The 27599-nt window shown below is 39.9% G+C and overlaps 2 protein-coding genes across 15 annotated transcripts; both read left to right on the forward strand.

Annotated features, from left to right (window-relative positions):
- Nucleotides 1-82: 82 nt before the first annotated feature.
- On the forward strand, nt 83-23431 carry LOC131247982 (putative acyl-activating enzyme 19). Of its 13 annotated transcripts, XM_058248001.1 has the most exons (18): nt 83-471; nt 957-1436; nt 3051-3247; nt 4402-4605; nt 5215-5392; nt 5561-5970; nt 6659-7386; nt 7604-7679; nt 7809-7895; nt 11003-11046; nt 12216-12324; nt 17268-17327; nt 19407-19494; nt 19809-19873; nt 20951-21010; nt 22464-22508; nt 22755-22864; nt 22949-23431. In XM_058248001.1, exons 1-18 carry the CDS (start codon nt 135-137, stop codon nt 23190-23192), a joined length of 3522 nt encoding a protein of 1173 aa, XP_058103984.1. In that variant the 5' UTR covers nt 83-134; the 3' UTR covers nt 23193-23431. The 13 variants fall into 13 exon arrangements, 9 of the variants coding, with proteins under 9 accessions (XP_058103984.1, XP_058103980.1, XP_058103981.1 ...); XM_058247997.1 differs by having other exon boundaries at nt 5215-5970; XM_058247998.1 differs by having other exon boundaries at nt 5215-5970; nt 19410-19494.
- A 2120-nt stretch (nt 23432-25551) lies between these two features.
- LOC131247984 (uncharacterized) lies at nt 25552-27599 on the forward strand. 2 transcript variants are annotated; one of them, XM_058248007.1, is made up of 2 exons: nt 25552-25648; nt 25685-27599. In XM_058248007.1, exons 1-2 carry the CDS (start codon nt 25621-25623, stop codon nt 27376-27378), a joined length of 1722 nt encoding a protein of 573 aa, XP_058103990.1. In that variant the 5' UTR covers nt 25552-25620; the 3' UTR covers nt 27379-27599. The 2 variants fall into 2 exon arrangements, with proteins under 2 accessions (XP_058103990.1, XP_058103989.1); XM_058248006.1 differs by having other exon boundaries at nt 25571-27599.

The following is a 27599-nucleotide window of genomic DNA, read 5'->3' on the forward strand; positions in this document are numbered from 1 at the left end:
ATGTCAAAACCTCTAAAAATAAATCGTGAAGGATGCATTTCCAATTCCCACCCTCTCCCCCCACCCAAACGTTTATAACGGTTCTAACGAATACATTCCGTTTCCACCAGAGCTACTTTCTCAAGCACAGGCAGATGTCTGACAGAAAAGGAGAGAGAGAGAGGGGCGAAATTCCCTGCTGCATCTCCCACGCCTTCTTCAAAGAAGCTTCCAGAAACCCTAGAAGAATCGCAATCGTCCATGCCTCTGGTGGTGCTCGGGTTTTCAGAGAATCGCACGCCAAGGCCGACTATCTCGACTTTGATGCCGAAGAGCTCCTCAATCGCTACCGGGAATCTTCTTCTCCCCCACTGTATTCCGGGGACGAATTCTTCACATACGCGGACATCTCGTCAGCCGTCAATTCTCTGAGCTTCCGAATCAGTCGTGTCCTGGACGGCGGTGACGATCCTCATTTGATAAGACCAGAAGGTTAAGATTTTGGTTTCCGTCTACTGTTCTTGTGTGTTTTCATTTTTAACAGAACAGGTGCCTGTCCGAGCAAAACAGCAGTTTTATGCTTGCCACATGAACTGTACAGGTGGGGCTCACCTTTTGATATCTTAGACCGTTCATCTGGCGAGCTTTTTACTATGAATAGGCATGCCAAGCAAAAAAGCTCCATCAGTCAATCATAATTGTCTGACCTGTTAGCTTGAAATGGGTTTATCCAACATCCCACGTTAGTCGAGAAAAAAGAACTCAGTGGGAGACTGCTGGGGCATGAACCTATCATGATAAGATGAACATCCCAGGTCACTGGAGGCTTGGGCAAACCTGTATTGTCACTGTCTGCACACACACACACACACACAACACGCCAGTTTGTTTGCCTGAGTGCTGTATGTTTTCTCTGTACTTCTTTGTTTGGGCATACTCAAAAGAAACTCATTTTGTAAATGTCACCTTCATCACAGGTTTGTTTCATGGGAAGAAGACAGCAAGCGATCGAAATTTGGAGTCATCCACAATGGTTGACTCAGATTCGGCTGCTTCCAATAAGGCCACTCCACAAATAGTGGGAATATTTATTGCCCCTTCTGCAGAATACATAGTTTCCATTCTTTCAGTTCTGAGATGTGGGGCGGCATTCTTACCTCTAGACCCCTTCTGGCCAAAAGACAGGATACTATCCATTATTTCGTCTTCGAAGATCCATATTATCATCAAATGCACATCTTTCAGCGACAGTCACCAGCTTAGAAATGATGATTGGCTGGTAAACCAGGGACGTTCTTCAGTTTTATCCGTATCTATGAAAGGGAATCTTAAGGGGAGTTTTGGTCATCCTGATTTAGTTTGGCCCTGTGAAAGCAGAAATCCACGAAGGTTTTGTTATTTGATGTACACATCTGGATCAACAGGAAAGCCCAAGGGTGTCTGCGGTACTGAGAAAGGTACATCAATTATCATTTGGATAACACAACCATGTCTTGGGTGGTAATATTAGCTGCAGTATGTGCTTGCGATATGTTTTCCATGTTTAAGACTGGCAATATTTACGCTTATTTGTGCTTATGTTGGATTTTCACCATTTTGATAAACCTTCTGCCTTTGTTCTAAATATGATGAGGACATCACTTCGCATACACCTTTGCGCACGTATTAGAGGGGGAGGCGGGCTGCACCGATTTCCTTGTGGCTAGGTGAGTACTTGTGATCGTGCTGAAGACCCCATGTGCATGTACGAGCATCTGAAAGACCCCACACTGGGAAGATGCATATGGGCTGCTATATGGAGTAATCTAGACCGTTGGATTGGAGGGACGTGACGATCGGGTCGTTGGATCGTATGGATCACATAATTGGGCCATTAATCGTGGATCGTCCACATCAATTTTTTAGATTCTATCATCTTTTAGGGTTTGGTTTTGATTATTTTATGTTTGGACACCTTTATGAGTGATTTAGCTGATTCTCTTTAGACTAGGGCCATTTTTATTAAAATTTTATAAGACAAGGTGTTTTTTGTAATTAGTGAAACTTGGTGAAGCTATAAAAAGAGGGTGGGCGTGTGACTCTCTCCGCTTATTAGGTTTTGTGAAAAAGAAAAAAACAGGATTTTGCTTTTTTCTTATTCTTCTTCCATGTTCACACGGAGGTGCAAGGTCTCCATCTATTCCCTCATCATCATATCTCTTCCCTCCATCAATGTATTTTCTTCAAGTTCTTAAACTCTTCCATCTTAAGCCCTTATCTTCTCCTAAACTTCTCTTTCCCTTACCTATCTACCCTCTAAACCCTAACCGACCTGAAACCTATCCATCCCATGCCACACGTGTGACCATACGGCCACACGTGTGAATCCTTGCCCATTTTGGTTTTCCATCACCCTTAAATCAAAACCCACTTATCTTTTCCCCAAATTCCCTTAACCAATTCACCTAATTTATTCCTATATTTCTCAATCTTTTTTAACTCTAATTTCACCACAGGGTATATTAGGTCTTCTACTTTGAGATAGACTATACCCTATGCTAATTGGGTGTCCCTACACCCATTAGATCTTAGTTTCCTTTTATTTAATGATCTTATATGACGATGTTGGTAACTTAGGCTAGGATTATGTATGATGTTCTTTTGGTTTTCATGATATCTATGATGATTATGTTAAGGTTTGTGTTTTTTTTGTTAATTATCTTAATTTTGCTACTTGATCTCACATGATAGATGGTTCATGCATCGGTCCTGCATTAAATTTAATCCCTTGTTTCCACTTGAATATTTAAACTCATGGCCTGATTCTTGTTATGAATATCTAGTCTTTAAACCACCATATAGGTTCCCTTGAATGCCTCTTATTATGCCTACAAATGCTTATCTTTGTTAACATCCTTTTGGATTAACATCATGTCATGTGATTCACCATTACAAATGAAGTTCCACTTTAAGATTAGGGTCTGATGTTATGCTATATCTGCTCTCTAGTTTCTTTTCCTTTTCTTTTCTGAAACATCCAATTCTCATCTGATCAACTACATTACCTCAACTAATTCACTTGTATCTTTTAGGTCTTCTGAATCGCTTGTTGTGGATGCAAGCTTTGTTTCCATTACATGAAGTGGACATTTTACTGTTCAAGACATCAATCAGCTTTATTGATCATCTACAGGAGTTTCTTACTGCTATTCTTACTTGTACTCCGCTTATAATACCTCCTTTCCATGAGTTGAAGGAAAATCCATTTTGCTTGTTGGATTTCCTTAAGGTACATTTGCTATATTGTTTTCGGATTAATGTTGTTCTCCCATTGTGATTGTATATTTCCAGACTTTTCTACATATGGCTCTTCTTGTGACCTAGATGTGGGTTCCAATCTGCGCACAGGAAGATTTATCATATTATCCGTCTACTTGATACTTCCTCACCTAAGTTTAAACTAGACAGTTTAAAAACGTATATCATTTTCTTTAGATGAAAGTCATGAGTGTGCACTATCATGAATTATTCAGAACAACCACATTGTAGAGCATGGATAGAATACGTTATAAAACATAGCCATTATGTTGTCATTTGATCAGTTTGGTTGTTTTAATACTTCATTTCATCATCATCAACATCTAAGCCTTATCCCAATTAATTGGTGTTGGCTACATGAATCTTGTTCCACAATGCTACTTTATCATGCTTTATTCCATTTGTGATGATTTAATATTCCACAGTTAACTTCAATGATATATGCAATTTCCAAAAATTGATTAAGAAAACAATTACTAACATGCCCTTGTCCAAAACAGACTGAATTTGTTGTAACCGGGGGTTACAAGGGATTCCTATAACCCCTGAGGTGGTCCAATGAAAAAGCGTCGGGTATGCTTGTCAAATGCGACCTTGTGGTGAAAAGCAAAGATTCTTTAGTGTGGAATGATGATTTTGCCCTTTTCACTGTTGGCCCTACATCTGACAGCCACACGCGGCGCTTTTTTGTTGGGCCATGTCAAGGGTTACTGGAATCCCCTTATCCCATGCAACCCATGGTTACAAGCAATTCACATCCATCGGAAACTGAAGATGGGTATTAGTGTTCTTCATGACCCGTGGAAAGCTCAAGCAAGCTGATCATAAAATCTAGAGTATTTGTACCTCAATATGACTTAGCAGTAGAGAAATTGAAACATGGTTCATGGATGAGTAATATTACTTTCCTTATTAGGCCCACAAATCTTTTGCTCACGGAAGTATCCTAGTTTGCTTTGGTTACGAAATTAAACTCAGAGAAGCGACTGTGACAAAGACTCCCATTAACTACACATTGTGTTATTTGTTGCCACTTTTTTTCACCCTTTCCCTTGCACATATATTGAACAAGGGAATTTCTCATCTGTGTTGCCAAATGATGAAATTGTTCTTGTGGTTTTCCAGGCTTATTATGTTTCAAGGGTGACTGTTGTTCCGTCACTTATGAGGGCAATTCTTCCTGCTATGCAAAGCCCAAATGGAAGGAAGATTCAGGAGACCTTGCAAGTCTTAGTTTTCAGTGGAGAGGTTCTAACTATATCTTTGTGGAATGTTCTTCACAAGCTATTGCCAAAAGCTGCTATCTTAAATTTGTATGGAAGTACAGAGGTCAGCAAACATTCCTTTTCAGGTTTGTTTCCCATTTTTTGTTTGTAGTAATATAACAGCACATAGGACTTTCTTCTGGTTTAACATTTGATTGTTTCAAAACAGATGCACCATCTGGGTAAGCACTTGAGAGTTGAGACATCAGGCATAGGCATTTAGGCGCATGATTGGAATTTTGGTCCCATTGCCTAGATTTTTAATTTGGAGGTTGGGCAAATGCCTCAAGGATAGTAATTTAGGTTTCGTTACCCTGATTTTTTTTTTTTTTTTTTTTGAAGAGTTATGAAAATTCATAAGGAAAGCCCACCAAAGCATAAGCTAAGTGGGAAAGAATACAACCCCAAGTGAATTGCATTTCAAAAAAAGATAAAAGGTTACAAATATCCACTGCTTCCCATTGAGATGCCCATCCCATTGCCTCCACCTTAATTTTCTCCCCACCTCCTCCAAGGATCCACTCTCTTATTTATTTATTTATTTTCATTTTTTAAAATAGTGTTAATGACCTCCTGATGCAGCAATGCATTTTCTACATTTTGGCAGATTCAAGTATTTTGCGATGTTAATGGATTTTATAACATGACCTTAATCCGGTCTTTGTAATTTCAGGTATCTGGTGACTGTACATATTTTGATTGTAAAAATCTGCCAATGATTTTAGAGACAGAGGTACTCACCAGCGTGCCAATTGGGGTCCCTATTTCTAACTGTGACATAGTGCTTGTTGGAGAATCGGACACTCCTGATGAAGGTGAAATATATGTTGGAGGGTCCTGTTTGTCTATAGGTTACTTATCTGATCCTACCAATATGTCTATGGATTATGTAAGGTTGTTCCAAGACAGTGAACATTCTCATGATCTTATCATGAGCAATGAATCTCAACTATATTTTAGGACTGGCGATTTTGCTAGACAGCTACAAAGTGGCGATTTTGTTTTCTTGGGCAGAAAAGACCGGATGGTAAAAGTAAATGGGCAGCGTATTGCTTTGGAGGAGATTGAGGATGTGCTGAGGGAACATCCTGATGTGGATGCTGCTGCTGTAACATTCCATAAAGGTCAAGGGGACTTTGCTTATTTTGGAGTTTACCTTGTATTGAAAAGAAAGGATGAACAATTTCACCATGTTGATGTAAAGCATGCAAGTAAAGAATTTAGCTTGTCCATTAAAAGTTGGTTGGTCAGAAAGCTACCGCCAACGATGATTCCCAGCCATTATTTCTGTGTGGAATCATTGCCGATGTCTTCCTCTGGGAAAATTGATTATTCATCACTGACAAGGACAACATTTGCCTCAAAGCGGATCAGAGACGAAACTGATAGCAACCAATGTGACGATGACACTCTGCAAGTTATTAAAGAGGTTAACACTTTAAACTTACTGTTCACTTGTTGCTATTGCTTTACTAGCTAAGTTGTAACCGAAGCTCACTGGTTGTGGTCTGTTAATATTTACTGCAATTTAAGATCTTAATGTTCGTTTACCATGGCACTTACAATGATATCATGTTTGAGTAATGAAGTAGAGAAGATACTTATTTGAACATCATTCTCTATTTTTTTTTTTGTCCAAAATAGCTTAAATTTTATCAAGGGTCATGAGCTAGTGCACATGTTTTCCCTATAATAATAGTGCAAATGAGTTGTGTGGGCCCCACTGTGATGTGTTCATGACATCCACACCGACCATCATCCCTTGTTTGGCCCTGGGCCCAAAAATCATGCCAATCCATGACTCTGGTGGGGCGCATGAACAGGAACAGTTTGGAGGGGAACACCCACCATTGATGTGTGCTGGGCCCATGCAAGTTTCAGAATGGCGTATTTTTTTTAAATATATTTTACATATGTGCGTGTGTGTGCTCACGCGTGTGTGCATGTGCGCGCGCATGTGCGTGTGTGCCATTATCCAGGGCAGATGTTTGATTTCCATGGATTGGATGACATGGACACAACACAGTGGTCCTCTACAAGAATCAAGGGTGGGCATCCCTCTCAACTCTTTTCTTCTTTTACATGATATGTCATTGTATATTGTTTTTCTTTGACAGGTTTTTTGTGATATGTTGATGGTTGAAGAAGTCACAGATCATGATGATTTCTTTGCGATGGGTGGCAATTCAGTTGTGGCTGCACAAGTTGCCCATAAGTTAGGGATTGATATGAGATCACTTTATATCCATCCCACCCCATCTCTGCTTTTAAAATTTCTACTGGATAGTGAAAGCTCATATAAGAATATGTCTGACATCGGTTCTGATCTGGGAATACGGTTGAAAGCGCACAAGGGTATGTTGCATTCTTTTGACGCGATGAACAATGATGTATACAGCAACCAGTTGCTTGGAAGGCCAACAGAAGCAGCTGTTGGAGAACAGGTGCTTAATTTTGCAAAACAACTTGATAAAGATCAACTGATAAAGCTTTCTACGGGGAAAAATTATTCTCCTATTAGTTTTAAATCTTCAGAGACAAATTCAAAAGTATGTAAAACTTCAAACAGTAAAGGTTGGATTGCAAGTTTTTGTTTACCTATGGCGGTTTCATTCAGCCGCTGTAACAAGGTTATGCATGAATTGGAGCTGGAGAGGAATAATGTACATCAATCATGCCTATCAGTTGAAATTTCAAGAAATGGAAAGGGTTTTATGCAAGAGTTATGGAAAGTTCCTCTGAATTCATGCGTTGATGCGTCGCCATTGGTGGTTTTGAAGGATGGTGAAGTCTGTTTATTGATTGGATCTCATTCACACATGTTTCTCTGCGTCAATGCTCTAAGGTATGAGGCATTTTGTGATGTTTGAATAGCCAATCCTGTTATTCATGTAATAATGTGTTAGGAATAGGGGAGAACAACCACCATCTTCTTCCAGTAAAGTGAAACCGTTTTTTTTTTTTTTTTTTCATTTGAAAGATTATTAGAATTGAACCATTGTGAACATATATCTGAGCTTTTGCTAACTGGGTTTTTATTGATTTTCATTTGGTTGATTAAGTGGTTTGGTTCGATGGAAGGTCAAGTTGGAAGGTCGTATTGAATGTTCAGCAGCTATTACTGGTGATTTTTCTCAGGTCTGATTATTATTTTATGGATGATGCTATACCAAGAATCATGTTCAAATGAGAGCCATATATTGTATACCATGTTTTCTTAGCTCTGGGAGGATGTTCTTAGGGTAATTAAAATTTTTCTCTCTGTAGGTTGTAGTTGGATGTTACCAGGGAAATATCTATTTTCTTGATTTTAAGACTGGTGAAGTCTCTTGGTCTTTCCAGACAGGGGGTGAGGTATGATTATCCTGGCACATGCCTTGCACTTTTCATCTGTGCTTTGGTTAGATTAAGTTCTTATTCTAGCTAACTTGGTAATATGTATTTCCATGGACTTATCAACCTTTATGGGCTAGAGTTCTTCTCTGGGTTTCTCTCAAGTGCATGCAGATCACAACTAAAACACATCTTTCAAATTGAAAGCTTTACGGTTGATGTTTGTTAATTTGTTGCATTTTTGTTGGACTGTTTCTTATTTAATATACACCAGTTTGAAATCAAATTCTTTGGCATCTGCAGTCCCGTTATCTTTATATGGAAATAGTTGAAAACTTTATCCTCCATCCTCCATGATACTCATCATATAAAGGGCAGCTTCAATTCTGGCATAAAAATAGCAATATGTTGTGGTATATTGTCGCAAACCCATCAAAGAGACCTTTCTACAACTGATCCTCCTTCCTCATTCCATGTCTTGCAAACCAGCTTGTCTTTTTTACAACCGCTTCCCCTCCCCCATCCTACGTCTTGCAAACGAATTCATCTCTCTTCATGTGCATTGCACGTGCCATATCAAGTAGTTATTTAACTTCTAAGATCATCCAAACTGATTGTTGTTTTTTTTTTTTTTTTTTTTTGGGCCATGGCTCACTGGAGGTGTAGCTTATAATTTGTGAGGAGTGAGTATCATATATATAATTTCTCCTGTTGATTTGTCTAGCTATCACTAAAATTAAAGAAGCAGAACCTACAACCATCGCTAGACTATGCTGTCTGAACCTCCAAAATACCAATCTATAAAATGACCCTAAATGAAATTAGAAAAAATGTCCTTTTGGATGATTAGAATACCCTTGAATCTCTTCCCAAGAAACTAATGTATAAAATTTGTTTGGATGATCTTCTGTCCATTTCATAGGTTGAATGTTACGCATGATATGAGAGTGTGAAGAGCACTGAACTTTCAGTCAATATTGAAATGAATTGTGTTGACCGAGGTTCCATTCATGTTGATAAAAAAAAGTGATAGCTATTTAATATAGAATTTACATTCCGGTACCTTTTACAAAATGGTTTTCAATAAACTACCCCATTAATTTAAGTAATTATCATTGGAGTACCTTCTGTTAGATTTCTTAACGAAGGTTAGGGTTCGTTGTGCAAGCTAAGGGGCTGGCGGCTTGGGTGAGCCCCGCCATGATGTTGATGTAAAATCCACTTTGACCACTAGGTGTTTCATCCCATGTTAGGCCTAGGGCCAAAAAAAATCAGCCCCATCTGTGATTTAGGTGGTCCACATGATTGGAAATAGTGTATAGGGTAACACTCACCCTCCAAATTGTTTCCCTTGGTGTGGCCCACCTGAATCAAGGACAGGTCTGATTTTTGGGTCCCAAGCCTAAATTTTGGTGTAGTATTTAATGGTTGGAGTGGATTTCATATGATCATCATGGCGACCTTGTAAAAATCAACAGTGGATGTCTCTCTCCCAACTGTTTCCTTTGGTGTGGACCACCTAAATCACAAGTCAGCCTGATTTTTTGGTCCTGGGCATAACATGGGATTACCCATCGAATGATGGGAGTGGATTTAATATACACAAAACTGTGGGCCCCTTAAAAAATAAAGGTTGGCCGTCTCTCTCCCAATTGTTCCCAGATTTCCGCTGATATATTAAGGGAATTTTATGGGATTCCCACCCTTGATTTTTGGCGGGGCCCACTGTAATGTATGTGAGACCCACTCAACCATTAGATAAGTAATCCCATGTTACACCCAGGGCTAAAAAATCATGCTGCTATGTAATTCATGTGGGCCACACCAAAAGGAAAAGGTTGGGAGAGAGACAACCACCCTTGATTTTTACTGGGCCCACTGTGATGATTATATGAAATCCACTCCAACCATTAGATGTAACACCAAACTTTAGGTCTGGGTTCCATAAAACAAGCCCAGCCATGATTCAGGTTGGCCACACCAAGGGAAATAGTTTGGAGGGTGAGTGTGGCCCTGTACGCTATTTCTAATCATGTCCACATAGATCGTGGACGGGGCTGATTTTTAATCCCTGGGCCTAACATCAGGTGACACACCTAGTGATTGGGGTGGATTTCACATAAACATCACGATGGGGCCTGCCCTAGTCTCCGAATCCCTTTGCTCGCACGACCGACCCCAACTTCCATTAATGGAAGGCGCTCATGGTGTGTCGTAAAGGCCATTACATAATGGTGGCAACCGTTACACATTATGGGGTTGTAAAGGCTATAACGACCGTTATGGAAAAAATGGCCCGTAAAAGCTGTTACAACCCCCATATCGGCCCGTTACGACCCCTGTAAAGGTTGTAACGGCCCTGTAACGGTCCATTACAAGGTCGATATAAGTTTTTTGGTTTTTTTTTTTTTAAAATAAAATAAAAAAGAGACTCCTCGGCATTACCCAATGTATGTGGTTGTGGGTGATTGCGTGTATCCGCAGGGAATAGTCTCCTCTGAATAGGGGCAGGGACACCCTACGTCTGCAAAAAAAGAAAAAGAAAAAAGAGACTAATAGCCGTTACACTTCTATCGTAAAGGTAATGGTGGTGGCTGTTACAGCCACCGTTATCGTTACGGAATACCTTAAAGGTGCTACAATGATAGTTACTTAAATTAATTAGGGAGCTTATTGAAAAAGGTATATGAAGTAGGCAGTTTTGTTTTGTAAAATTCCCTAAAAAAAGTTTAGTTGAACTGTTAGGAGGTCTCGTTCCCATCTTTGCAAGTCAATAAACTGCAGCGGCAGCTATTTTTTATTTGTTATTTTCCTGGAGCTGCTTCCTTGGAGTTGAATAGAATTTTGGGTACTCTTTGTAGCTATAATAAGGTTAGAAAATCTTTGGGGATCCAATATGATAAATATTGTTGATAGGCTGTCAGCATCTGGCAAGACATTAATGACATGTTAAGTTTCCATTTTTTCCTCATATGTCGCCCTCTTTTTCAGCTCATGAGTTGGTGGTTTTGGTCATTATACCACATCTCCTCTTAATCACTATCCATTCCACCATATATATTTTTTTCCCATTCTTCATCCTATATGCCACTGTACATTTACTTTATCTTGCTGTTCTTCCTTTGAAGGTTAAATCACAGCCAGTTGTGGACAAATACAGACATATGATCTGGTAATATTCTAGGAATTCTTTGAACTTATTTTGCATGCGCATTAATGAAGATGGCATATTGGGATATTCTTTTAGCTTGTTCCTTGGAACAGGAAAGCACATTTTTGTAGAAATTTGTACAGTCGTACTCAAGAAGAAGCTGTTTATTTTCTTCCTTTTAGCTGTCCCTACAAAGATAGGTTACCAAATCTCTCCTTGTTGCATTATATTCAAGACCAGCAGGTAATACTACTACTGGTACTGAGTAAAATGACTAGGTTTGGATCTCATTTGACTTCACTCAGGTGAGTTCTTAGTCATCCCATTGAGTTTTCAAATAGTATAGATTTGACATGCCAGTTACTTATGGGGCGATGCCCACTCTTGTCTGAGACTTGTCTTGGGTTCTGACTTTGCAAACCAAGCTTGGGAAATATGCTTCACCTGTTATAGAATCATGTTGCCAGCACCTTGGAATTGGTCAATTTTAGGAAATTTCTTGGTAATGTTAGAGTAGCTGATGAATTTTTAAATACTATCATTCTTTTATGTAATTCCCAGTGCCTGCCAACCAAACTCAAAATACAGCCACCCTAGTTGGAAATAATTAAACTTTAATGTGCTCTCTATTCTTCAAAACTTAGTTTTGGAGAAGATAAGGAGCTTTGTTTTTGTTTTTGTAATATTCTGGGAAGTTTGTTACTCAACTCAACATCGTTCAAATCTGTTGCCAAACACCCACCTTACGGGTAGTTCATTTTGAACGGTTCAGATCAGTTGAATCAAGAATCTGTAAATTTTTTTTAGTTTTACACTAGTGCAGAACTATAGATTCCTTTTAGTTATTTTCAAAATCCTGAGAACTTGAAATTGATTTCTGCACTAACTGTAAAAGAATTTCAATCATCTAGATGTATAATTGGTCATTTCAAGGAAATACACTGCTGGAGCTTATAGAAACCAACTTTTGATCCCTGTTCAAGTAACATTCTTGGTGTGGTGTAATTTCTTGAATAGAAAATTGATCCAACAAGTAATCTGCTTCTAGGAATTGGTAATTTGTTGATTTGGCCTCTGTTTTCTACTTCATTCGTGACAAGATACCATATTCTGTGACTGTTTAATTCATGGTACTTATACTTTGATAACCATATGGCCTAAATTTATTCCATCTTTCCAAAAATCTACAGGTGTGGGTCACATGATCACAATCTGTATGCTTTGGACTACAGAAAACATTGCTGTGTTTACAAGGTCTCATGTGGCGGGAGCATTTATGGATCACCTATAATTGATAAGGTGTGTTCTGTAAATACTTTTTGAAAGTTTTGCTCGAGTTGTTCTATTGTTAGATATTCGTGAAAGAATGGGGAAAGTCTTTAATTGTTGATTACTCTGCTTATGTGCATTCTGCCTGTCAAATTCTTACTGTGTATACTAATCGTACCAAAACTAATAATTTTTCTCTTGCTCCTACTTTAACTCGCTTTCCTCTTGCCATCTCCGGCGTTTCAGTTTAACCATCTAGCATTATTTTGGTGGATCCTTGCATTTAATCTTCTCCATCTTTTCAATTTGTTGCTTCACGAGTCTTTAGTGATTCACAAACCTTGGAATAGAATTTTCTAAATCACCAAGCACTTGAATAATATCCTGCGGGCTTAGCATTCTCTCATTGGGAATTGATCACTCTTGTTGCAGGTTTCATTGATATAGAAGCTCTTGGATTTTTTTTGAAACATGATGATACTTCATTTATATATAAAAAAAGGCTGCAGCCAAAGAATACATATGTACCAAAAACAGCTGAAACTATGAACAAACACTCTGAACCAAACTGAAAAGAAAGCTTGAATCTACCCTTATACCCATTCTTCTACATTAAGAAATGCCCTTTTGATAACTTCTGATGCTCCTCTCTTTTTGTTACTGAAACAACGCTCATTTCTTTCCCACCATATGGCCCATAGAATCGCTAACAGGCTTAATCTCCACCTCTTTTCCCTGGATTTTCCCATCCCCCTGCCATGCCAAGAGATGAGAAATTCCTCTATTGACCTTGGAAACACCCATAGGACCCTGAAAGACTAAAGAAAATGATCCCACACTTCCCTTGCAAAAGAGCAATGAATAAACGGGTGATCCACAGATTCTGCATCTCTGAAACACATCAGGCATACGTTTGGAAGAACCATCTTCCTCTTGCAAAGATTGTTGATCATTAGCACTTTATTCCTCCCCACTAGCCATCCAAAACCTGCCACTTTCAAAGGAGCACTGTAGCACCATAGATAGGCTGTTGGAGATATCCCTCCCACTAGAAGTCCTTGGATTTGTTTCCTGTTATTCATTGGTTTCATATTTTACAAGTTCATTTAGTTATTTATTGCAGTTCTTTCAGAGACATTGCAAATCCAATGTTCAAAGTATCAGTTTCACACTACGTACTGCACTCTCGTATACAAAAATATCATGGAAACATCTGCAAATATCACTATGTTGCATCAATGTATCACAATTTGAGGTAAATATTGGGGAAACTTTGGGAAGCAGAAATTACTTTTTGGGGGGGGGGGGGTGGGTTGTAAAATATCATCGAAATCTCATCCAATACAAGAAAATTTGTGTTTCGTTGTGATGAGTGGAGTTGCTAAAACACACAGGAAATAGAATCCCTCCTAAAATTTTAGGAAAAAGTGATTTTCTTTTTTAAATTTGTTTATTTCTTTTTCTTTTTTGGATTTTTAAGTTTCCGCTAAATAGTGTATCACTGATATTGATCACGATTTGCGATATCAATATCATCGAAATGTCATCCAATACAAGAAAATTTGTGTTTCGTTGTGAAATAACTTGAGTGGGATAATATCATCGAAATGTCATCCAATACAAGAAAATTCGTGTTTCGTTGTGAAATAACTTGAGTGGAGTTGCTAAAACACACAGGAAATAGAATCCCTCCTAAAATTTTAGGAAAAAGTGGTTTTCTTTTTTAAATTTATTTATTTCTTTTTCTTTTTTGGATTTTTAAGTTTCCGCCAAATAGTGTATCACTGATATTGATCACGATTTGCGATATCAAGTTTTCTTGTAATGTGACCTCACCAGAATATCGTGATGAATATCACAATATATCTGTACATCTGCATGTATTGGCAATAATATTGTTTATATGGTAATTTTTATGATACTATCCCTATTTTGTATCGATGACCTGCAATATGGATAGTATTGGCTGATAACATCTATTAGTCGAACACTTTGCAAATCTTCGTTTGTTATCCTGACAGCTTGTCAGGTGCTCAAGAGGCGAGTTTTTGGAAACGATAAAGATGAATGTAATACATTAGCCCTTGGAATAAAAGTCTCCATGATACCAAAGGCTAGGGCTCTGCTCTTTCTAGATACTTGTTGGGAATTCTTGTGGTGGAAGTGGGTATAATTGTCATTGGATGTGCATTGCAAGGGAAGTGGCTAATCTCTAAGTACTATCTTGCTAATGGGGCACATAGACATTTTCTGATAGCAAGCATGATTTAGGGCTACTTCTTAAGGTTCTTTGGGATTTCCTAGGTGTTTCAAGGTAACTTAACTGAGGTTTTGGAAAGTCGGAGGGTGATTCTTTTGCTGATGTTACCTTTCGCAATTTTATGTCAATTTGGAAGCATCATTTTAAAAACCGAACTGGAGGTCAACTCGTTTTTTGGGTGATCTGGTCCAAACCGGTCCAACTATCCATGTAGCTGGGTCAGCCAGGGTCAGCCAGTGACATCAAGGTTACTAATTCAAGGGGAGTCTGGCAATGTATAATGCTGGATACACAGGCACTCGGAAATTGTACACTCCACATATTAACTCAAATTAAACAGACTAAATTGTGGATCTCACTCTCTCTTATTCACAGTCCCAAAATTAGATTGGTTGAACAATTCTAACCTCTGATTTATGGACACTTGTTTGTTGAAATAGGACCATTGAATATAGTTTATTTTCAGCCTTCCAATAGAAGTCCACCAATCTGATAGTCAGATGACCAAATAAGTGTAATTTTTTTGTTCATGATACATCTAAACTGGAGACCATTGTTTGGACTGTTTAGTCTGAATTACTTGTATGCCTCAGTGTTTGTGTATTATCCATCACACTCTCCTAAAGTATCAAACCTTCAAAAACCTATTGAGGTTTGCTAATCCGAGGGGAATCATTTGATACCTTGGCAATGTATGATGTTTGATACTCAGGCCTCAGAAATTGCACACGTGGAATTTATTAACTCAAATTAACCTGACTAAACTATGGACCCCACTGTCATTAAGCCCCAGTCGCAAATTCGGATTGGTTAAAAAATACTAACCTTTGATTTATGGGCACTTGTTTGTTGAAATAGGACCACTGAATAATACTTCATTTTCAACCATCCAATAAATGTCTGGCAATCTGATAGTTAGATGACCAAATAAGTGTAATTTGGCATATGATACATCTAAACTGGAGATCATAATCTGGATGGTATTTAGTTTGAATTACTTGTATTCAGCGAATGCAATTTCTAAGTGCCTGTGAATATCCATCACACCCTACGTATTTTATGTAATGCAAACTCCTAGAGTTTAAGAGTTGTTTTTTTTTTTTTTTTTCTTGTTTTTGTTTTGAAGGTTAATGGAAAACTTTATTAAAGGCCTGTTAGAGTTGTTATGACTCTGATTCCCAAAAAAGTAAGGGGAATGATGATATACATTCAAATGTATGTTAATTACCACACATTCAAGCTGTGAGAAGCCCATCCGTGATGCGTATGGGAATTCCAAACCGTGAATCTGGTTCTCATTCTCATGTCCCTATAAAAAGGGTCAGGTGGGACACCGCAGGGTGTAGTGTACAATCACTTCTAAAACCTATTTATTCATGTGGTGTGGCCCACCTGAGTTTTGGTGTCCCTTCATCTTGTTGGTCTCACCTGATTAATGGGTTGGATGGCAAATGTGAACCCTACGTTCCATTTGGACGTTTCTATGGCGGGCATCCACTCTTCATAGTCCCTTATTTTTTCCTTTGGTGTGGTCCACCTAAGTTATGGATCAGGCTGAATTTTGGAATCAAGGTGTAAAATGTGGGGGCGCATATGATGGACGCCAGTTTGGATGGAACTCAAACATCAAGGTAGGCCCTGCAAAGCTCGGTCAAATGTTAAAAAAAATAAGATTTTAATATTTTAAAATATTAAAAAATGATTAGGTCTATCGTTTGGGTTGGACAGTTCAGCATTTGGACCGGAAAAACCCATCCGACCAGGGTGGGTTGTAGTCAGTTCCAAGTACATGGAGAACTGACAAAATCCTAGTCCAAACCAGTCCAATGGGCTGGTCTGGTGTAGATGTCAAAACACTGTATGGAAGAAGAAAACAACAATTGTATTTTTAATAAAAAGAGAAGTGGAGAGGCCATTTTATGGCTTTTGGAATTAAACTTTGAGGGTTCTTTCTTGAGGAACCTAGGAGCTTCCTTTGGAGGGGGGGGGGGCTCTTATAGACATTAAAGGTGACATCAAAATGACAATTTCCAGGGAGGTGGTAGGAATGTTTTTTTTTTCAACAAAGCCTGGAGGTGGAAGGTGATTTTAAAATGTCATCATGTGATCTACTATTCATCTGATAGCATGGAGGATCTTGCATTTAATGGGAGATGAGGTAGTTTTCATATTATCCCAGCTAGGAGGTTATGATCTCCAGTTTCAGGGGGTTTCTGATGAGGTGTGACCTTAGAGCTCCACATTTACTTCAAGTCCCGGGGGCTTCCAAAGAAGAAGAAGAAGAAGATGCACGTCGTTCATGTGGATAGATGGTAATGACATGAATGGGTTATGCACCTCATTCATGTGGATAGATGGTAATGAGATGACTAGAAGAGGACTGGGTTATGCACCTCATTCATGTGGATAGATGGGAATGGGATTATGCACCTCACTCCGATCTGAGGGAGTTTTGGAGATCATAGTGGTAAATCTTAAGCTAGGATGATAGTGTTGAAAGTAGGCTCGTTTCTGCTGGAATTCAACAATTAGGATTGAATTTAGCCATCAGCATCCTTACCAGGACACTGCATCTTTATTTAACGTGTATCAGTGTATGTGAATGGTCATTTTCTGGTTGTGAAATTACTACAGCTCTCCTGGTTATGGAGAAGGATCAGTTCTGTTTTACATTGCTGAACTTAGAAATAACAACAGTTATTTGTTTCTCTAGGTACATAACGTGCTTTATGTGGCATCTACCAGTGGGCGTGTGACGGCTATATCAATAGAGGTATGACAATATCTTAAAGATAACACTAGTAAGTTTGAAGTCTAAATCTTGGTAAGGTTGGTTGTTTTTCTTCTCTTTTTCCTGAGCTTGAATGCGATTTTAATTAATTTCATAAATTATTTCTTCTCTTTTTCCTGAGCTTGAATGCGATTTTAATTAACACCATAGAATTAAAGTGTTTCTAGCACCAGATAGATGTATTTTAATTTCTTCTAGATAACTGATTGCCTAACTCATTACCCATTTTTACCAGCATTTTTCCCTTGAAAAATTTTCAGTTTTGAGGGGCAAAGCGGAAACAATAGTTCAGAAGGCATAAAATGGGTTGTACCATATGATGGGTTGTCAGTGTTTGGTTCGCTTTCTTTTATCGAGATAACCAGTGAATCCATTGAGGCATATTTTAGGTTCATTTTCTGTCCATGTTTATGGTTCAAAATCATGCATATTCTGAAGCTACTTTATAGGCCTGTATTCTTCTTTAATTTAGCTGTACTAAGCAATAGGGTAGTTTTCGCAAGATTTGTTAATTTTCTAACATAGTGAACTTAGTCACGAATAATGCAAATGAAGAGGGATGTTTTGCACCATCTAAACAGGTGCAATGTGCACAAAATCAATCGAACTTAGTCACGAATAATTTTCTCTCGTCTTTAGCCTCTTCAATATACAAGCTTCTTCATAGAGTCTTGTCTGGAAATCTTATTATATAAATGTTGTTTGATGGACAGTCCCACTGTCATCTTTATTTCTCTTTTATTACTGTTTTCTTCTAACAGAGCCTGAGATTATATAATCCTCTTCATTTCAAAGGTTGCGTATTTTTAACCCAGTTTCATCAAGGGTGGACCAATGGCTAGGAAATAAGCTTAGTAATATATGGAGTCAGATCTCGGGTAAAGGGGGGGTTTTATTGGCATCACTTCTGTAGTATCAATAATTTTGTGAATTTGTTCTCTATGACTACAAAAAATGCGGTAGTGTATTGCTGGCTTTTAACTTTTGGAGTGTTTTGCCATGTCTCCAATGAGCTTGCTTGAGCTAGTGGGGTCTCAAACCATAATTCTTAAAAACTTGGTGAGTCACTTGCTTATGTAACTCAGTCCCAAATCAGCAATGGTTGTGATTAGTGGTGACTCAAGCTGAGTTTCTCTCTCTCTCTCTCTCTCTCTAAATAAATCTTTGGTTTGGTAGTCTTATTGATGCAAATCTAAACACTTCAGGGAAAGTATACACTTAAAAAGAAGATCCTGAAGAACCTATATTCAAAAGACTGACTGTTGATCCAGTTACAGTTTTCAATTTCAGTTTTACTATTTGACACTGTTGACCAGCCAAAGAGTACAGTCAAGGTCCTGTCAAGTCTAGTCAAACATTCTAGTCAATGTTGTGTTTGACTGGTTAAAGCTGTTAATTACTCAATAGTTTACAAAAAAGAAAGTTAGTTTCCATTAGACAGTTGCCATAGACTTTTCTTAGAAGTTAAGTTTTCTACAACTTGCATTGGAAGCTATTCATGTCTTTAAATACCAGCCATGTCATTTCAGTTTTAGTAATAATTTTTAATAAAGCAAATGTCTGTCAAGTCTAGGTAAGGTGTGTCTCCTTACCCTTTTCACAGGTTCCATGTATCAACCTGTAATTATCCCCTTGCCTTATTTCTTTCTCTATCTTTATTTTCCTTCTGATTTACATGCATACATCCTCATCCAACCATTGTTCCGATTCCCTTAATTTTATAAATCCTCATTTTTAGTTCTTAGCCAAAACCCATTCAATCCTTTAAACTGACATCTACAGTCTACAACCCTAACCTTTGCTTCTAGTTATTCTTATTCCCAATTCCCTTATAACCTTTAAACCAGTTTCTACACAGAAATTTGAAACTCCTCCTTTAGACTTAGAAGTTTGAGACCCAAAATTGGAATTTTATTTTTGATTACCCTTCCGGCATCACTTATATGTGTTGTAGTGTAAAAAATATCAAAAGTGTCTATATTGATTTTTTTCGTTTGTTTCCTTTTTCAAGGGAAAGATGTATTGATGTAATAATCACTTCCCTAAATGTTTCAAATAAAGCAGGCATGTCCATTCGGCACTCTATGGCTGTATGAGTCGGGAGCACCCATTTTTGGATCTCTTTCTATCAATCCTCAGAATGGAGATGGTACTCATATATTTCATTTGTTTACTATATTAAAATTTTCAGTTTGTGCACATTTGTTTCCTTGTATAAATCTATGGTCATTCTCAGTGAGACTGACTGGCTGTATCAAGCCACTCGGAGAGTTCCTCTGAAAAGAAATTCTAAAGTCACTCTCTTAAATCAGCAGGATTCTTTTTTAACAAGCATATCACTCAAGACACATTAGGATGCTTCTTTGTAATTTATTTTGTCTGAATAAGAAAATTTCCCACAACTATTCTATAAATGGGATGTTGAATAAGCTATTGGCATACTGATTTTTGCTGATTATGCAGTTATTTGTTGCTTGGTGGATGGACATGTCATGGCATTGAACTCAAGTGGCTCCATCATCTGGAAGGTATAATTTTTTTTTTTTTTACTGTTTGGATGTCATGGAGACTTCTGGTCATATTTGCTATTTTACCTTGTGTGTGCTTGTGCGTGTGCATGCATGTGTGTGAAATGTGTGGCACTACAAGGCTCCCCCGAAGGTGCTCGTTTTTTGGCTTGGTTGGTAGGAAAGAAAAAGGTATTAACTGTCGACAATCTTCGGAGGAGACAGGTGGTGTTGACAAATGTATGTTTGATGCATAAGCAAAATGAGTGGCCCAACTAGTCAAAATAGTCATACAGCGTGTGTGGCACTACAAGACTCCCCCGAAGGTGGTCGTTTTGGCTTGGTTAGTAGGAAGGAAAAAAGTATTAACTGTCGATAATCTTCGGAGGAGAGGGATGGTGTTGACAAATGTATGTTTGTTGCATAAGCAAAATAAAGAGTCGGTTGATCATCTGTTCATCCACTGTTCGTTTGCTAATCAAGTGTGGAATAGTTTCTTCGGGACTTCAGTGTTTATTGGGTCTTTCCAGGTTCTGTTGTATAATTTTTTCGGGCTTGGCATGGGGGCAGGTTTGGTAAAGAAGACAAGGCAAACTGGCAGATATCTTTAATGGCTGGCATTTGGTTTTTATGGGAAGAAAGGAACAGTAGGTGTTTTTGAAATCAAAGTAGTTGGGCAGTGGATGTTTTTAAGGGGGCTAAAATGCATGTAAAGGAATGGGCGAAGGCTTTTTAAAGCTGTAGGGTTGTATTTTTCTCTTTTTCCTTTTTTATGTTTTGATCTTTTGTATTCTTTCAGGCTTTGGCCTCATATAATAAAATCACCGCCTTTCAAAGAAAAAAAAGAAGAAGGGAAACATGGAAAATCTGTATTTCATAAGTGGTCTAATTTTCATGCTCCTAGTGCTCTCCCAGAGTCTTGTTTTATCGATTTGAGAATTTGGTCATATGCACCATGTTTGGTGATCCCTGTCCACACACATTCCCTGTCCACACACATTTCTGGATGTGTTGCACCACCAATCATGCGATCGTATGCAATTTACTCTTCCAGTCCCTCATCCATTATTTGATGGTTTGATTTCAACTTCATTTCAGGCAATTACAGGGGGTCCGATATTTGCTGGAGCTTGCATTTCGTCTGTACTTCCTTCCCAGGTATGCTTTTTTTATTTGAGTAGGTGACTAGGCATCATTTGTTCTAAGTTCCAAAACTCTCAACTGCACTTGCATAAGAAAGTCTGTGGTTGGTTTGTACAAATACAAAGAGATCTAAGCCGGGAACTGTTTGCCGACATCTTAGCCTTTGTACTAGGAAGTTTGACTCATATGAGATCACCTGAAGGCAGGTATGTTTCTTCAAATAAAGGGCCACATGATCTGAGAACATCCTTCTTTTGAGGCCAAGCTTAGCAAACAGACTTGTTAGTTGCTAAAGCCATGTTGCCATGACTTCTTTTTCTTGTTCTTCTTCATATTTCCCACAACACGTCCTCTTTGTTATGAATGTTAACTTGACAACATCATTCTGTTTATGCGCATCTTCTGGGCATCCCTCCTGCTTTTCTTCTTCTTCTTCTTCTTCTGCTTTTGTGTGTGTGTGTGTGTGTGTGTGTGTCCGCGCGCATAGGTAAGCTGGGTTAGCATCCCTTAGCTTTCCCATTCCAATTCCCTTAGTGGTTGCCTATACTCCTACACACCTTTCCACTCCTTTGTTTTCTTTGTTTATATGATATTTGTAGATATCTTCGCTTACAGTTCTATCATTTATATTGTGTAGTCACCGCATCACTGCTGTATGTTTTATTGTAACTCACAACCAGCTAAACTTTCAATAGGCTATAGTCAATGCAAATAAGGGCTTGCATTTTGGCTTATCTTAGGGACAGTTTGGGTTAACAAAATGCAGATGGGAAAGCCCCCCCACCACAGAGAATGGGAATGCAATGAAAAAGAAGAAACTCCAGGACGTCAATTTCAATCTCAGTTTGGGGTGCTTTTTGCAGATGGGAGTGTCTGTAGCATGATATCAAAAAATGGTTACGTTACGGCCATTACGTAATGGTAACAGTGCAATACCGGCCTGTAATGCCCATTCTAAAAAAAAGAAAAGAAAAAAAGAAAAAAAAAATTGTCCGTGACAGGCTAATATGAGCCTGATTAATTTTCTTTGTTAAATTTTTTCTTTTTGACTTTTACAGGACTGCAATGGTCATTACAGCCTCTATCATAATGACCATAAGGCTGGACGTTATGGATACCTTTACTGTTATTGAATACCTTGGTCTGTAGCATCTCTCCGTCCTCATCTCAAGGATATGCCAAACAGCCCTAGTTCCTCAAAATGTGGATGCACAGATGTGCAAATGCCCCAGTCAGCAGTCTGGCATACACCCAAACAGTTAAAAGTCTTCGAGCAATGACTGTCCTCTTCGAAGGGAAAAAAAAATGCATACACTTTTCATTCCAATCACATTCTTGATTACAGATTCAACACATGGACAGAAGAAATGCATATTGTTTGTAAACAAATCAAAGCACTCAACATCAAGTGCTTCTAATATCTCACGAAAACATACATTGCGGTTGTGTTGTTTTGATTCCCACGCAGGTGTTGGTGTGTTCCAGAAATGGCACTGTTTACTCATTTGAATTGGTAAGCTCGAGGACTCAAGGTCTTGTATATATGTCACCTTTTTTTAATACATTTTGGGAGGTTTGGTTGATCAAACCATGACTGTTCATCACAAACCAACCCAACCAACCTGGCATGGATTGAATCAGTGCCTAATTTGGCAATTTGATCATCTTTATCTCCTGTCTCTGCAATAAATTTATGTGCAGCATCATGTCCTTTGTATTAAAAAATCAATAAAAGAAAACTGATAATCTTTTATTTCAGGAGGGAGGAGGCTTACTGTGGGAATATGAAGTTGGAGACCCAATTACTTCATCTGCTTATATCGATGAAAACACTCAATTGATATCCGATCCCTCCCATCCATCAGACAGGTAAATGATTCCAGAATTGGCTTGCATGGTAGGTCAATTTTTTTCTTGGAATGATGTGTTCTTAGGCCTTCAGTTCCATTCCAGGTTGGCCTGCATTTGCAGCTCTTCAGGAAGCATACATGTTCTTAGAATAGACCCAAATGCTGTAAAAAAGAGAGATCAACAGGTAGAAGCTGCAGCAGGTCCAATCGTACAGAAATTTACGAATATGGACCTTCCGGGAGATATTTTCTCTTCACCTGTGATGATTGGCAGTCGAATATTTGTGGGTTGCAGAGATGACCATGTGTACTGTATCGATGTTGTTTGTCAGCCACATCAAGGCTAGATTTCCCTGAGGAAATATATTCATTTGTAGTCGTATCCCTTCCTTTTTTTCTCCCTTGTTCTTATTCTTTTTTTTTTGTTGTGTTCTGTAAAAGAAACTTGGGAAATGTTGGGGGCTTGAAATCTGCAAGAGCTAAGCCATTCATCAGGGAGGCCCTGCCAAGTATATGGCAGCTTATCGGTTCACAACTTGTTGGATGTAGACTGTTGACCAATTATTTTAACCATTCATTTTTCACACGCGAGTGGACAGCCCTGATGTTGGGCCAGGATATGTAGGAGGTGGGGCCTAACTAATGGACAACCTGGATGTTGCATGCATGGGCCATGGTTTTGTTGTAAGTGTGGGTTTGTAGAGTCTTCAGCTTTGTTTTTTTCCTTTTGGTATGCATATCCAATACGGCCTATGCAGGGCTTGAAAAGCCTCGCTTCCGCTCCATCGCTGAGGGCCCGTTTGGCCGGTCGGATTGGAAGGGATTGGATGCTATTGGAAGGGATTGGAAGTTAAATCCTGGGATTGGCTGGGCGTGCCAAACAGATTCGGTGATCTGATCCCACTCCCATGGATGTTAAGACAATCAACTGACAACACCATCATTACCTTTAAATCCCATCCAATCCACCCTAATCCGTTCAAATTTGCCTGGGACGTGTCTTGTTTGAGGGATTGGAAGGGATGGGAAGGTTTAATCTTGGGATTGGCCCGGCGTGCCAAACAGACTGGATATAGCAATTCAGGGATATAGCAATCCCATGGATCTCAAGACTATCCACTGACAACACCATCATTACTTAGAAATCCATGCCATCCACCCTAATACCATTCAATCCCTTCCAATCCACCCGGCCAAACAGGCCCTGAGTGTCTTCAAAGTGGGAGTTGCTTAGCCATGCAAGTCTCAGTTTTGTCATGGGTCCTGTGGTATCAGATGGAACCCCGAGACTTCAAATTGTGGGCGGACTATGGTCTGAAAGTCACACCGATTGAACAATCGTAGCCATCTGCCCTTGGCATTTAATCCTGGACCATTGGCGCCATTTTCTGTCTGACATTTCATCACACGGTTGGGTTTCTCCAATCAGTATCATCTTGGGCTGTCTTCAATATATCAGTTAAATGGTAGGCTGCTCTTGGGCACTTATCAGATTGCCTCGAGTGCATTTGGGAAGTGGTGCTCGGGCCTTGGGTTGGGACCACATTGTCATCCCTAGGCTAGTTTAGAAAGCCCAACAGCCCAGCCCAGCCCAACCCAGCCCATTTACAGCCACAAAAATGAAACTATTGATAATAAGCTAATGCTACAATGTTGAGCGTAAGGCCCACCATGATGTTGGGACCACATCCAGTCTCTCCATAGGTGTGCCACTCCAAATCGTCGGTGTCTCCCAAAAATAAGGCCAGTCCAAAGCCTAGGTCACACCAAAGGCACAAATTTGGATAGGGACACTCACTGTTAAAACCTTCCAGACTCTGTGTGGGTATGTTGTTTTTTAATACTCAATCCAATCCATTCATAAAATGACCCATCAGGATCATTGGACACGGCCAGACTCGGAGGTCTTGGGCATGATTTTTTGATAGTTTGGCCCACCTGAGTCTTGGATCAACTTGATTTTTTGATACAGAGAAAATCAGGAGGCACACATGATCAACGAAGTGGATGTCATTCTCACATCTGGATGGATGAGGATCTACATACCCGCAGAAGTCGATGTCCATATGAACCTTACTGCCCTTCTTTGGCACGAGTACAATGTTCCCTCGCTACTTTGGATGGCTGGATCTGCACGAGAACATAATCTCGGATCTTCAGCATACACTCTGTTCTCATTCATACGGGCTGGATCACGATTGTATAGGAGCCGGCCTCAACCAGACGAACGCGGATTGCGTCCTGCCCCCGAGAGAACACTATATGTGAAATCCACTCCGTCCATCAGGTGATAAAGATTATTTGGACGGCAAATACAGAAGATAAGCCCAATTAAAAACTCATTCGGGCCACACAGATGGGAACAATGTAAAATTGCTCCCAAACCGCTAACTTCAGATGATGTGGCTTGCCTGAGATTTGTTTTCAGGCTTATTTTTTGTACATTCTCTTCATCCTTGTCAGTCTCACCGATTAGCGGTTTTGATGAAATATATACACCATTGTGGCCCCACACATCCCCATGGTTCATCTCATCCCCATTGTTCTGTGTGGTGTGGCCTGTCTGCGTCGTGGTCTAGCTGATTTTTGATTGAGGGACTAAATTTGAGGATAGAACCTGATAAAACGGAGAGGATTTTACACATTCAACATGGTGGGCCCCACAGAACTGATAAAACGTGTTATAGAGGATTCCACTCCACTTCCCCGCCCTCACACACACACACACACACACACTCTCTCTCTCTCTCTCTCTCTCTGTCTCTCTCTCTCGCAATGGCAGAGAAGGCAAAAGAAGAGAAAGGTCTCGCAACGGCAGAGAAGGCAAAAGTAGAGAAAGGTCTCGCAATGGCAGAGAAGGCAAAAGAAGAGAAAGCCCTCCGCCTGAAATCCCAAGCCGAGGTAAAGTATCGCACCTCCTGCCGGTCAGCGCTAAAATACGCCAGGAGGGCGCAGCGCCTCTGCCCCAACCTCGACGGCATCTCCCAGATGGTCACGACCTTCAAGGTCCTCCGCACCTATAAATACTCCTCCTCCCCCAACTGGTACAAGATCCTCCAGCTCGAGCCCTTCTCTCCAATCTCAACCGTCCGCAGGCAATACAAGAACCTCGCCCTCATCCTCCACCCCGACAAGAATATCTCCGTCGGCTCCGATGATGCCTTCAAGGCCATCGGCCTCGCTCTCCGTGTCCTCTCCGACAAGGCCCTCCGCAGGCGCTTCGATGCTGATCTCCGGGCCACGCTGCGGTCCCGTGCCAAGGAGGCCGGTATTGAGACGTTCTGGACTGCCTGCTCGGCCTGCCGTCTGTTTCACGAGTTCGATCGGAAGCATGTCGGGAAGCGGCTTGTGTGCCCCAGCTGCAAGAAGCCATTCGTTGCCGTCGATGTCGGGGATAGGGTTACTTGTTCGGATGATGATCGGGATCAGGATGATGATGTCAGGGGTGGGGCTAGGCTTTCTTCGGAGAAGAAGAGATCTTCTGGAGTGAAGTCGTTGGTGGAAAATCGGAAGGGGAAAATCAAGGGCGGTGATCTGGCCGATGATGATGATGATGAGTGGCTTGCTGGAAGTGATGACCACGATGATGATGTTGATGTTGGGGATTTTGTGGTGGAGGAATCTGTCGATAGGAAGAGAAAGGTCACAGATTTGGAGAAATCTGGTTCTGAGAAAGTCATACAGCGGCGTGAGATGACATTGGCGGAAATGCAGCTGGAAGTAATTCAGAAATTGGACTTGAAGAAGAAGAAGAAGAACAAGAAGGACGAGAAGGTGGAGGGGAAGGCGAAGGAGATTGTTGTGGGGAACGAGAGCAGGGATTTGATGTCGGTGGAGGATCCTGATTTCTATGATTTTGATAAGGACAGGATCGAGCGCAGTTTTAAGAAAGGGCAGGTATGGGCTGTTTATGATGATGATGATGGAATGCCCCGGCACTACGGATTGATTGATGAGGTTGTTTCGGTGAATCCATTTGTAGTGAACATGAACTGGTTGGATTTGCAGAGTAATGGGGAGGAAGCGTTGATTTGTTGGGAGAAAATGGGGTTCCATATCTCGTGTGGACGGTTTAAGGTTGGGAGGAAGATTGATATTGATTCTGTGAACTTATTTTCACATTTGGTGGAGTGCGAGAGAGCTGCGAGGTACATTTATAGGATTTACCCAAAGAAGGGTTCGGTTTGGGCTCTTTACAGTGAAGGGGCTTTGGATGGAGTGGAGGGGACTTCGAAGCTTAGGGAGAGACGGTGCTACGATGTGGTTGTATTTCTCACGAGTTACAGTGAGACGCATGGATTGAGCATGGCATACCTCGAAAAGGTTGAAGGGTTCAAGACAATCTTTAAGAGGCGAGAGATTGGTTGCCATGCCATCAAATGGCTGGAGAAAGATGACGTCCGTTTGTTTTCACATCAGATTCCTGCGAGGAAGCTTTTAGGTGAGGAGGCACCGGAACTCCCGAAAGATTGTTGGGAACTTGATCCTGCCTCTCTCCCTTTGGATATGCTTAGAATTGGTTGGGGAAAATAACAGTTGAAATCGAGCAGGTTGTTTTTTTATATGGTTCACCTTCCTGTTTTTTGGATATGAAAGGAGATGGGTACTGAGTCTCCTGGATCACCAAGTCCAATGTAGGCTTTCTATGAATTTAGTTGTCCATTCTAGCAATTTCATCTTTGTTTTTTTATACATGGGTCATTTTGTTTGTGTATATTATTACTACACTCATAGACATTCTCTATTTGTTGTTC

The sequence above is a fragment of the Magnolia sinica genome, chromosome 6, assembly GCF_029962835.1.
Source record: "Magnolia sinica isolate HGM2019 chromosome 6, MsV1, whole genome shotgun sequence".
Lineage (NCBI taxonomy): Eukaryota > Viridiplantae > Streptophyta > Magnoliopsida > Magnoliales > Magnoliaceae > Magnolia > Magnolia sinica.

What these genes read in the sequence shown, in the direction of transcription:
- LOC131247982 (XM_058247997.1), top strand. Translation starts at nt 135, where the DNA reads ATGTCTGACAGAAAAGGAGAGAGAGAGAGGGGCGAAATTCCCTGCTGC. An exon ending in TGACGGCTATATCAATAGAG is followed by an intron (nt 17,328 to 19,406) that starts GTATGACAATAT and finishes TTTCAAATAAAG; the next exon opens with CAGGCATGTCCATTCGGCAC. An exon ending in CAATCCTCAGAATGGAGATG is followed by an intron (nt 19,495 to 19,808) that starts GTACTCATATAT and finishes CTGATTATGCAG; the next exon opens with TTATTTGTTGCTTGGTGGAT.
- LOC131247984 (XM_058248006.1), top strand. Translation starts at nt 25,621, where the DNA reads ATGGCAGAGAAGGCAAAAGAAGAGAAAGGTCTCGCAACGGCAGAGAAG.